This window comes from Alexandromys fortis, unplaced genomic scaffold (assembly GCF_014885135.2).
Source record: "Alexandromys fortis isolate MF-2015 unplaced genomic scaffold, M_Fortis_MF-2015_v1.1 scaffold_56, whole genome shotgun sequence".
In the NCBI taxonomy this organism is placed as follows: domain Eukaryota; kingdom Metazoa; phylum Chordata; class Mammalia; order Rodentia; family Cricetidae; genus Alexandromys; species Alexandromys fortis.
Genome location: NW_026067935.1, coordinates 1,243,634 through 1,255,970, shown reverse-complemented (window position 1 = coordinate 1,255,970; position 12,337 = coordinate 1,243,634). Strand labels below are relative to the sequence as shown.

General features: G+C 45.1%; 1 protein-coding gene across 5 annotated transcripts in view; it reads right to left on the bottom strand.

Moving 5' to 3' along the window:
• LOC126504324 (zinc finger protein 11) overlaps positions 1-11,884 on the bottom strand; it is a 40,002-nt gene extending 28,118 nt beyond the window's left edge. For 3 of the 5 annotated variants that reach the window (XM_050146610.1, XM_050146615.1, XM_050146618.1), the window contains exons 1-2: positions 11,710-11,884; positions 424-550 (exon numbers count right to left, since the gene is read on the bottom strand). In XM_050146610.1, coding sequence (XP_050002567.1) covers positions 424-550; positions 11,710-11,712 — 130 coding nt within the window. In that variant the 5' untranslated portion in view covers positions 11,713-11,884. Of the gene's footprint in view, positions 1-423; positions 551-11,709 lie in introns of those variants that run through there. The other 2 variants (XM_050146611.1, XM_050146616.1) reach the window with 2 other exon arrangements.
• Between the last annotated feature and the right edge of the window lie 453 nt (positions 11,885-12,337).

Genomic DNA, 12,337 nt, shown 5'->3' with positions numbered 1-12,337 from the left:
CATTGGAAAACAGAAATGATGTTTGCTTGGAATCTCCCCAGCTCACACTGTGCTGGGGGCGTGGAGGGGGACGACACAATAGGAGACTCTAGGAAATTATGTCCCCAGTTGTCTCCTACCAGACACAGTAGAATACACACGGAGAATTTCACTTTGGAGATAAGGCTTCGCTTGCACGTATGAGTAAATCAAAGGGAACATTTGGACTTGAAGATGCAGTTCATGATAACTACAGGCCATCAAACTGCTAAAATTACCAGGAATCTAGAGTAAAAAAACATACTCCATGAAGAAAGGAGATGTTAAAGGGAAATACAATCTGAAAGGATCTCATCCATGACTTTGTGAGAAGGGTAAGTAAGTTCCTGAGAGATATTCTACAAGGGAAGGGATTTGAGAATTCTGTAGGGAAGAGATCCTCACCCAGGGAGACAAGGTTCCTGTAATTCTCCAACATCACACCCCTATACAAATTCCACCGAGCAGGGTCTAGGCATTCCCGCTCCTCTGGGGAGAAGTCAATGGACACATCCTCGAATGAGAGCAGCTCCTGAAATAAAATAAATGGACAGAACAATGACCGTGTAATCCCGGGCTCCAGGGATACAGCATTCAGTGTCATCACTCATGCTGTGGTGAGCTTTCAGAGATGCAGCTGCATCTGGTTATCCTTACTCCAGATGTGATCTCACCCACAGTCCGATGAGCAACCTCAACAACCTCACTGTCTCGCAAACTAAACGTTAGTGAATCAGGGAATCTCTTCCTTGGTCTGTGATTGGTACCCTGATGTAATGAAAAGCATTTATTTACACTGCCACAGGAAAAGTTGAACAACACACAGAACCACAGGTGAGTTTGGGAAGAGTAGTTGAGTGTCCCTGCGATGGATGATGACACATGAAATTGGAGCAGATCTCTGAGTGGGTCATCCATGGAAGCCACCTCAGTGTGACCACCTTTCTTCACATGGTAGGGGATGGTGTACCTCCTGTCATAATGGTTGCATGTTCCCTGTGATGAGGAATAGGATATCCAACCACAGGCCAGTCATCTCCTTGAGGAGTGGAGTGTTCTTGATTGGGAATCCCAGAGTGGCCATCTAACTGTATGTGACAAGGGGCGGCATGGTGTCATGATACATTAGGTCTGCCATATGAGTATAAGGATGCTCCAAAATGGTAGATAAGGAATACATAGAAAGCCAGACATGGTGGCAAACACCTTTAATCCCAGCACTCGGGAGGCAATGGCAGATGGATCTCTGTGATTTTGAGGCCAATCTGGTCTACAGATTGAGTTCCAAGTAGCCAAGGCTACATACATAGAGAAGCCCTGTCTCGGAAAAAGAAAGAAAGAAAGAAAGAAAGAGAGAGAGAGAGAGAGAGAGAGAGAGAGAGAGAGAGAGAGAGAGAGAGGGAGGGAGGAATGAAAGAAGGAAGGAAGGAAGGAAAGAAGGAAGGAAGGAAGGAAGGAAGGAAGGAAGGAAGGAAGGAAGGAAGGAAGGAAATATATTGCAGTCTCTGAAAGCAGCATGCACGGGATGGGAGGCAGCCTGTAGTCTCTCAGCTCTGTGGCCTTTGTTGTGGCTAAGAATAAATGCAACTGAGGCTCAGCTATCTTCTCAAGAAGAATTTGCCAGTGTACAAGAGGAGTTACAACAAGGGGAGGAAATCGAAGGGGGATGCTATCTGCTGCATGGGCGTCCAATTTCACAAAGGAAGTTGAGAATAGGAATGAAGAGAGGGAGGCATTAACTTGCAGTTTCTTAGAGATGCAAGGAAAGGAAAATAGAAGTTAGACCTGTGCTAAAGGCCCTTCCTAAGATCCAAACCCACGGGGCCCAGGGGAAGAGTCAGATCATGCACAGGAAGAGGAGTGACCAAAAAGAGAAGATAGCAAGCGAAGACGAACGGACTGAAGGGTAAGCTGTGAGTCTCAACGGCCACACTACAGCTCCCATGATAAGATTCTTCTTTTCTGTTGTTTTTTAATTTGTCCATTTGGTTGGTTGGTTAGTTTGGTTTTTGGTTCTTTTAAATTTGGTTTAGTTTGCAGGGGGGGGAGATTGCAAGGGCAGAGGGAAAATGGGAGGGGCAGGGAGATAAGTGGGACTGGGATGCAAAATGTGAAATCCACAAAGAATCAATAAAAGTGAAAAAGGAAAGAAAGAGATGGAGATGTTTCTCGGGTCAGTCTTTAAGAAGGGGAAGGCTATGGTCAGCACACCAACAGAGCCTTAATAACAAGGGAATATGTGGGACCTGAACCGCTTAAATTGGGATAGACTTTAAGATTATAGTCTTTGGGAGGGGTGGCACATATCTTTAAGCCCAGCACTGGGGAGGCAGAAGCAGACAAATCTCTGTGAGTTCAAGGCCAGCCTGGTCTACAAGGGCTAGTTCCAGGACAGGCTCCAAAGCTACAAAGAAACCTTGTCTAAAAAAACAAAAAGGTTGTATTATTAGTGTGTGTGTGTGTGTGTGTGTGTGTGTGTGTGTATGTGTTTGCCTCCATATGTGTACGGGCACCACATGTGTAGCTAGTGCCCACAGAGGCCAGAAAGAGGGCATTAGATCTCCTGAAACTAGAGCTGCAGGAGGGTGTGAGGGACTGAACCTGAGTCATCAGAAAGAACAGAAATGCTCCTAAATGCTAAGCCATCTCTCCAGCCCACCTGGGAAATTTTTTTGAAAGAAATAAATGTGTCCCTCCCAGCCTCACTAGTGAGACTGTGGGACATAGGAACAGGGTTGGGGGCAATCTGAGTACTTCTGTGTAGTTGTTTGGGGGGTATTTTTTGTTTGTTTGTTTGTTTGTTTGCTCTTTGGGGGCATGCTACCTGGCTCCCAAATAAATACACAGAAACTTATTCTTACTTATGAATGCATGGCCATAGCTTGACTGGTTTCTAGCCAGCTTTCCTAACTTGACTCCCATGGCTAGCTGGGTTGGCTGGGTGGCTGGGTAGCTATGTAGCTGGGTGGCTGGGTGGGTGGGTGGCTATGTAGCTGGGTGGGTGGCTGGGTGGCTGGGTAGCTGGGTAGCTGGGTGGCTGGCCCCTGTTCTCCTCTCCTTCTCTCGCTTCTCCCTCTGTTCCTAGATTTCGTCTATTTATCCTCTCTGCATGCCAACCCCACCTATTTCTCTCTCCTTCTTAGCTATTGGCCATTCAGCTCTTTGCTAGACCAATCAGGTATTTTAGTCAAGCAAAGCAGCACAGCTTTACAGAGTTAAACAAATGCAACATAAAAGAACGCCACACATCATTAAACTAATATTCCACAACACTGTTGAAGTGAAGAAACTACTTGAGATAAAAGTTACAAACTCTCAGTTGGGGTTAGAGTTAGGGCTAGGGCTAGGTAATGGGAGAGAAATCAGTCCCTAGTAGACTGGCTTACACAGGCCACTAGAGACACTTGGATGTCACTACCTGAGGGGACCATGAGCATCAGGGATTAGAAGGCAATAGCAGAAAAGACAGGCCCTAATGAGAGCTGGGTTTGCAAGATGAGTATTGGGTTATCTGATACAACTGTGTTCGTGTTCACAGCAGAGGGTTTTTGTTTTGTTTTTAAAGTGATGTCGATTCTGCTTGGACCTCAGGAATGGTGTGGAGCTTTAGGGTGTGAGATTTCAGGGGTGTTATGGGATCTCCAGGATAGTACAGAGCTTCAGGGGTGGCATGGGATCTAAGGGGTAGTACGAGGCTTCAGGGCTGGTGAAGGACCTCACGGATGGTATGGCGACACAACTGTATCTGGTGGTAATGGCAAGTGATAAAGCCAGCAGCTGCCTGACAGACCCAGCAAAGCAGAGCCGCACGTTGGCTACCATGTCACCTTTGGTTTTCATCTCCTGTCGCAGACTTGGGGGACTTTTAATATTTGTACAATTTAGAGATATTGGATTATGGAAAGTCCTTATGAATCATTTATGTCTTCTCCCAGGAGGGCTGCTTCTAAGCTTCACCAGAAAGAAAAGCTCTGAACACATTACTCCCCCACTTTTAGGGAGACATCCTTATCTACTTGAAGGTCTTCCCTACACCTTGGAGGTTGTGACACACATAAAGAAGCCAGAGGTCTCTTTATGAGGCTACGAGACATTCTTGAAACATTTGTCCCTATACTTATACAGGAACAAGATAATCAAGACAAAGTAAACTTTAAAAAGTCAACAAGATTCAGTGGGCTAAAGGAGTTGGCCACAGTTCAGACTGCAAGCCTCTTCCCACGACACATTCAGGCAATCACATGACGTATAGAGCATAAAGTTAGATTAGCTGGAGTTACCTCTGCCCTACACACGGACTTACACTGGTGAGCAAAGGATGGAGTGGAAATATGATAAAGAAATGAGGGGTCAGGACCTCCCTTTCTTAGGAAAGCTACCTCATGCACTGTGGGGTCATGTGACCAAGGAACAATGGAATACCAGGATTAGACATATAGCAAATTCTATAAAAATATAAAATATACACATTGTGTTATGCCAGAATTTGAATAATCACTGCAGCATCTTTGGCCTGAGGATTTTTCTTGGGCACTCTGATCATTAAGAGCTAATAATTCACTGCTTGGGATAAGGCCATATGCTCAGGCTGGCTTGAAGATTTTGGTCTGGTCTAGTGTCCTTGTAGCCACAAAAGCTACCAGCCTGAGAGCAGGCTGTCACATGCCTCTAGATTCGTAAAAATTTGGCCATAGGGTTAATGAATAAGAATGATGACTCTATTTTTTAATGATGTAAAAACTTGAGGAAAAATAATTGGAAATGACAACTGTGTTCTGTCATAGTTTATTAACGATGACTAAAAGATGAGCAAAAGTGACCTGAAACACATGTCCAAAATCAAAATGATATGATCTATGTCTCAGAGCAATATGAATGTATCCCTGCTTACTAAACTCTGTATCAATAAAGAAGCACTCTGGCTGCCTGTCAGTCCAGCTGCAAGATTCTCAGCACCACCACAGCCTGGCTCACCTCCTTCCCCTGCCGACTCCTCATACCATCTTCTGGGACCTGCCCTGCCGGGGATGGGTCCCAGCAGGATGGGGCTTCGGGGGTGATGGGGGTGTTAGGAGTACCGTGGAACCTCAGGTGGTATGCTGTTTCAAGGGTTTTGCTGAGCTCCATAGTAGAATGTGATCTGTATGAAGAGGAAGAACTCTAACCACTCTAAGTGAGTCTGACAAGCAGATAAATTCAGCCTGCCAAGTACAAGGGACATGGCGGGGATGGGGAAAGGTGCAGCAGACTAAATAGACTACCCAGGCCACCAGGAGCAAATGTGATGCTCTGTATCAAGCTAAGGTTCCTGGGGGGGGGGGAAATGAACAGAAAGTCATATGCCATGCTACTGAGTTTCTAGATGATTAGAAAGCCTGAGCAGTTTGTGGAAGACGTGACTGTTTAAACAGCAAAGATGGAAAGGGTTGGGGCTGATAGGAACAGATGAGCCATTAAGGAGATTACAAACAGAGCTTTATGTCCCCAGCAACTCCCAAATACCTGGCAGCCACTTCCCAAATTACCACACAGAGGCCTCTATTACTTATAAAGGCTTGGCTGATAGCTCAGGCTTATTACTAGCTAACTCTTACACTTGAATTAACCCACGATTTTTATCAATGTTTAGTTTTCTCTGGCTCTCACGCTCAATTTCTTCCTTCCCAGCTATCAGCCAATCAGCTTTTATTTAACAATGATCATACTCCATAGCAATATTTGGTTATCAATATTGTGGAGAGCTGTGGTGGGCACTCTGCCCCCACAATCTGCAGTGTATGTTTCCCCCTGTAAGAAGTTATACTGGGCAGGGAAACTGGACATCTTCCAAACTCTACTTTAAGCCTGGAGACCCAGCTTTAAAGCCATGGGTCCTCCTAACTCAGGGAAGTGAAGGGCCTGTATGCCTCCTTTTCATGCCAGAGGTGAGGAAATGCCTTTCCCTAACATGTCCCGTCAGGTACAGGACAGACAATGCCCTAAGACTGCTACCACAAAGCATCTAAAGCTAGACTACTATTGGGTGCAGGCCAATCCCTAGTCAGAGGTCAGTCACCAAATAAAGGACTCCAGGAAGAGGCAACCCCATGTGTTCTGTGTTGTGCATAGCACTGGACTCCGGGTTAAATGAAACTTATTTTGCATCTTGGTTGTGGGTCCAGTGGTCAGACTGGAGTTCCTTTTCTCTTGTGGTATCCAAGTTCAAGCATCAACTGCATGTATGCATTTATATAGCTTAAACTGTAAATAGAACTTTACATCTGAGGACACTGGAATCAGAAACTATAAGGCAGTACCGGTTGCCAGATAGCTTGTATTCAACATGTCACAGAATTCTAATAGCCTTCAATAATGGGGACATAAGCATGGTGTAGTGGTTTGAATAGTGCCCCCATGGCTCATATTTTTGAATACTTGGTCCCCACTTGGTGGAGCTGTTTGGGAAGGATTAAGAGGTGTGGCCTTGGTGAGAAGGTGTGTTGGTGGGGGCGGACCTTAAGGTTTCAACAGTCCACACAGTTCCGAGCTATTGTCTCTCTGACTTGTGCTTGCTGATCAAGACGTGAGCTCTCGGCGACTGCTCCAGCACCGTAGCCACCTGCCTGCTGCCATGCTCCCCTCCATATGGTCATGGACTCTCACCCTCTGGAACTGTGAGTCCCAAGTTAAACACTTTCTTTTGTTAGTAACTTTGGTCATCGTGTTTTGTCACATCAAGTGGAAAGTAAGACACACAGGACCCCAAATCACCCCAAAACATATTAGCTCGTATTCTTCAATGCTCAGCAATATAGGTGGGACTCGGGTTCCTTCTGGTTTGTGATTAGGTGATGAGGATCTGGCATGAACAGGAGCACTTTGATTCTCCTCTCCATGGTTCTCCAGGAGGCTAATGTGAGTTTGTTTGTTGTGGATTATTTAACTACATAAAGATGTTACATTTGGCCAGGCAGTGGTGGCGCACACCTTCAATTCCAGCACTCAGGAGGCAGAAGCATTTGGATCTCTGTGAGCTCAAGGTCAGCTTGTTCTACAAAGTGCATTTCAGAAAACAGGCTCCAAAGCTACACAGAAACCCTGTCTCAAACAAACAAAAAAGACGTATTACATTTGCGTATGCTGTGGAATATTACTTTAACTGTGTAAATGGGGTTTTGTTTATCCTGCATTTGTTTAACGATGTAAAGATGTGTTACATTTGTTTGTGTTGCATTTGTTTAATTATGTAAAGATGTGTTGCTGTTTCATCTTGCTTGCCTAAGACACCTTATTGGTCTCTAATAAAAAGCTAAATGGCCAATAGCCAGCCAGTAGAGGGCTAGGCGAGGCTGGCAGGCAGAGAGAATAAATAGGAGGATAATGTGGTATTCCCCTCTGCATGCTGTGATTACCATTCATGAATAATTCTAGAGGACGACGTCCCCTCTCCCAGCAAAGTTTATCCTCGGGTTTAGGGACATCATTTAGGGGTTGATTATAATTGGTATACGGTTGATGGCTGGGGGAGGAATTTTATAAGCTCAGGGATCTTTTGGAAAAAAAAGAGGGAAATTGGATGATGGGACAATAGATTGGTATTTGTGAGTTGTCGTTTATAGAAATTACATTGGCATAGATTCTTGTATATGGATACAAAGTTAAATTATATTGAATATTGTATGCATCATGCTTCTATCTCTATTTAAAACATTTTTATATATTGATATATATTTACCATATTGCATGTATATTTCTACCTCTGATTAAGATACTTATATATTGTTTATGTATTAATATATATATTTACCATATTACAGTGTATACTTGTACATTGTTTACATTTGGAGGTCACTGTCCTCATTTATTACACAGTTGTTTATTGTCTTAGTCTTTAAGTTAGATAGGTATTAGGAATTATAGATTAATAGTCATCTATGTTTGTCATATTTATAGTTAGACTAATTGTTTTTTTAGATATGTAGAGATTATATTCTGTATAAATAATCTTCAACCTCTTCAAAGAGCTGTAGAAAATGGCATTTAATCTAACTTAGAGTTCTGTGGTAGAGAGACACAATTGCTCCCAGCAACACCGATCTATTCCCTAGAGATTGTTGAGCACCAAAGACACTCCACTTGGAGCTTGTCTTCTTGGCAAAGCAGGCCTCTGGGCAAGAAACTGCCCATACCTCAACTACTGACAAAATACATAGTATCCGAAAATGGATATGCAGAACTGTCAAATCTTGACAAGACAGGGTAAGATGGTTTTAAATTTTTTCTTGCCTTTAAAAATAATCTGTCAGTTATTCTAGGCCTTAGCCAAAGTTGGTTGCTTCGACGCTGCAAACGTGACCTTGGGTGATTGCCCAGGTAGCCAGTTGTCTCTGTGATTTGTTGCATGTTTTGGAAGTTGTTTGACTGAACTTCCTAATTACCCAGTTAACATTATTTCCCTTCTCAGATTTTCGATGGGGTTGAAGACTAGATAAATGTTACTTTCCTCTCATGACTTGGCCAAGTTATTTATTATACAAGAGTTAGGCTAGTTAGAATAAGGTATTTGTTCTTACTGTATATAATTTTGTAGTAGGTTTAGAACTCTCTTACTTAAACAAAAGGGAGAAGTGCTGCTGGAGCTCCTTCCACTCCTTCAGCCAGTAGCCTTTAAGATATCAGCCCACTTGGGTGTGGTCTATTTGGCATAAAAAAGCAGCAGTTGCATGCTCTCCCTCCCTTGCTTCTGACTCTGCTACTGTCTACCAGATTCTTTTCCTGGTTGTGCAGAGGGCTGTTGTCTAGGACGGTGATGGGTAAGTTTTTCCCTTTAAATAAATAACCCTTTTATCAATCATAATTGCAGACTGGTGTGGGATTGTCTTGTGACTTACTCCTTTATCATAGGTTAAGGGGGCAAGATGATATAATAAACGCAGGTGGCTGATGAACCCCTATGAATTGACACACACACACACATGTACTCTGCAAATCCGTTCAAGAAAATTTCATTAGTTTCACCTAGAGCTGGGAAAGGAGAGGCTAAGCACACAGAAGAACAACAACAGTGGTGCTTACACACTCCCTGCTGCAGCCAATGGGACCCTGGTAAAGAAGGCCTTAACACCAATTTCCCAGTTTTTCTCAGCACTCATTTTCCCCACTATTGCCAACTGCTCTGCTATCTTTGGGTTCCCATCGAGTGTTCATCAGGGAGAAAAGAGAGAACAGTGTTTCTACCAGGCTGGCTGGGAGCTCGGCACTTCTTTTTTTTTTAATTCTTTTTTTTTAATTTATTAAAGATTTCTGTCTCTTCCCCACCTCCCCTCCCCCAACCAAGTCCCCCTCCCTCGTCAGCCCAAAGAGCAATCAGGGTTCTCTGCCCTGTGGAAAGTCCAAGGACCACCCTCCTCCATCCAGGTCTAGTAAGATGAGCATCCAAACTGCCTAGGCTCCCACAAAGCCAATACGTGCAGTAGGATCAAAAACCCATTGCCATTGTTCTTGAGGTCTCAGTAGTCCTCATTGTCCGCTATGTTCAGTGAGACCTGTTTTAACCCAGGCTTTTTCAGACCCAGGCCAGCTGGCCTTAGTGAGTTCCAGATAGAACATCCCCATTGTCTCAGTGTGTGGGTGCACCCCTCGCGGTCCTGAGTTCCTTGCTCGTGCTCGCTCTTAGAGAAGCTAAATAAGAAGGAGAACCCAAAGAAAAACATATAGGCATCCTCCTGAATATTAACCTTCATCAGGCGATGAAAGGAGACAGAGACAGAGACCCACATTGGAGCACCGGACTGAAATCTCAATGTCCGAATCAGGAGCAGAAGGAGAGCTCGGCACTTCTTAAGCTACCTCCCCTGTCCAGTTTTCGGTCTCTCAGGTCCCATAAGAAGTTTGTCCACACACTAGACTTCATCATCTTGTGTTCAAGGACTACATTCTGTATCTTTAAGCTCTGAAAGCAAAGAAGATAGGACATACAAATCTCCTTAGACCACAAGCCAAAGGACATTTTGAATAGGAGAATAAGTCCATGCATGGCCTAAAGCCACCAGTAGTCCAGAAAAAAAGATTTAAAGAAACAAAAACATCACAGAATTCTATACATCCTTGGAAGAAATTTGCTGCTCGCTCTGGTAGGGGCTACAGGACAATCTGGATATATATTTTTAAAAGATGTATCTGTTTTATGTATATGGATGTTTTGTCTGCACGCTCATCTGCATACCAAAGAAGACATTGTATCCCATGGGACAACAGCTATAGACAGTTGCGAACCACCAAGTGGGTGCTGGGAATTGAACTCAGGACCTTTTGAAGAGCAGCCCATGCTCTTAACTGCTAAGCCATTTCTCCAGGCTACACTCTAGATATTAACATAGAGCAGGGATTTAATATAGCAAATAACAGATCTGCTGCTGTCAGGGATGTTAGAAAGGCTATTGTCAAAAAACTGCAAAATGATTCGAGGTTAGCTTGGTGTGCATAAAGAGATCTGTCGTGTTTAAAAGGACATGACATGGAGTAAGAGAAAACTCTTGTACTTTGTTGGTAGGGTCATAAATCTTGTATAGCAATTTTCTTTTTAAAAAGGGTGTGACGGTTCTTAAATAAAAACTGATTGACCACTTGGTCCAGCAATCACAATCCTAGGTGTTTGGGGATTCTCCGAGTGGGCAGGTTTTGGAGAGACAGGAATGGGGCTTCTCAGACTGGAGACCGTGCAGAAGTGAGCCCGAGGTTCCAACCGAACATCAAGTTGAATGCTTAGGTGGGAACTTGGGCTGCCGGAGTCAACAGGGTAGGAAGTTGCAATAGTCACCAAGAAGGTGGAACGGGGTTTTTTGACGCCTTTTCTTTCTTGGAAATTCTCTGAGATGGCAGGGTTTGGCGAGAGATAGGAATGGGGCTTTCTGTGTCATATACCAGCGAGCTGGAGGTTCCAACCCAACACTAGGTATCTTTTTTAAATGCCAACTAGAGCCGGGTGTGGTGTTGCACGTCTTTAATCACAGCGGAGGCAAAAGCAGGTGAATCTCTGAGTTCGAGGCCAGCCTGGTCTACAGAGTGAGTTCCAGGACAGCCAGGGCTACACAGAGAAACCCTGTCTTGAACCACCCCCCCCCCCGCAAAAAAAATACCAACTAGTATATAAAACACGGGTCTGTTTGAAATAGACGCCAGACAGTTGCGAGTTGCGGGTGGGAAAGGAATCTTAAGGATTTACTACCCCCAAGAGGACCCCAATTCAGTTCCCAGCAAAAATACCTGGAGGCTCACAACAGCACTCCCAACTCCAGCTCCAGCGGATCTGATTCCTCTTCTGGCCTTACGGCACCTGCATTTACATCACACATCCTCACATATATAATAAAAAAAAAATGTAATAAGAATTTTACCGCCCCCGCAGACTGCGCGGGCAGGGTCCTGCATGGATGATGACCACGCGTTCGGAAACTCAGGACCGGTGGGTGGAAGGGGTTGGACCCCCAGCCCAGAGCTCCTCTCAGTCAGGACCCACACATCGGGAGTCGGGTCGTCCCCAAAACCCCGCCATCGCCACATAGCCGGGGTGCAAAGGACACCGAGGGGCAGCGGACCACCAGCCCCGTCCCCTCGCTGGGGGACCGAGAGAGCCATCACAACCGGAACAGATCGGGAGCGGGGCCGCAGCTGCAGCGCAGTTCTCGCCACTCGGAGGCCGGGCCCACTCACCATGTCGGGATTCCGGAAGGGCTCGTTTCCGCTGTGTCGCGGTCCGGCCTGTCCGGGTGCCAAGGTTCCCGATCTCCGGGTTCCGGGTGTCCCAACCTCCTCAGAGTGACTCTCCCAGCGCTGAGCCCCTGTGCTCCAGGGAGGAGACAGACACCAGCCACATTGGTGACACCCACACAAAGCCCACCGAGCTGCCCTCCTCTCAAGCAGATACCCCTGATTGGACCAGGATTCAGGCTCTTAAGCCATGAATGACAGCGCGTGTTACCAATGTGAGACGGAGTCTGGACAAAATGACTGATTCGAGCACCTTGAGGCAGAGCCTCTTTGTTGGCTGACTTTCACCCGTGACATATTTGCACTTTCAGTGAATATCAGCAATCCAAGGAGGTGGAAAGAAAAAGAAGGCCCTAACCTGATTAAACTCTTGCCAGCTGAAAACCAAGAATTCCAGCATAATTTAAAAAAAAATCAGCACAAAGAAAAAAATGTGTTAAAAAGGTTACCTAATAACGACAATATACCTTTTACACTAAGACATTTCAAGAGGCGAGTCACACCTTTAACCCCAGGACGTGGGAGGTAGAGGCAGGATCTCTGTGAGTTGGAGTCCAGGCCAGTTTTACAG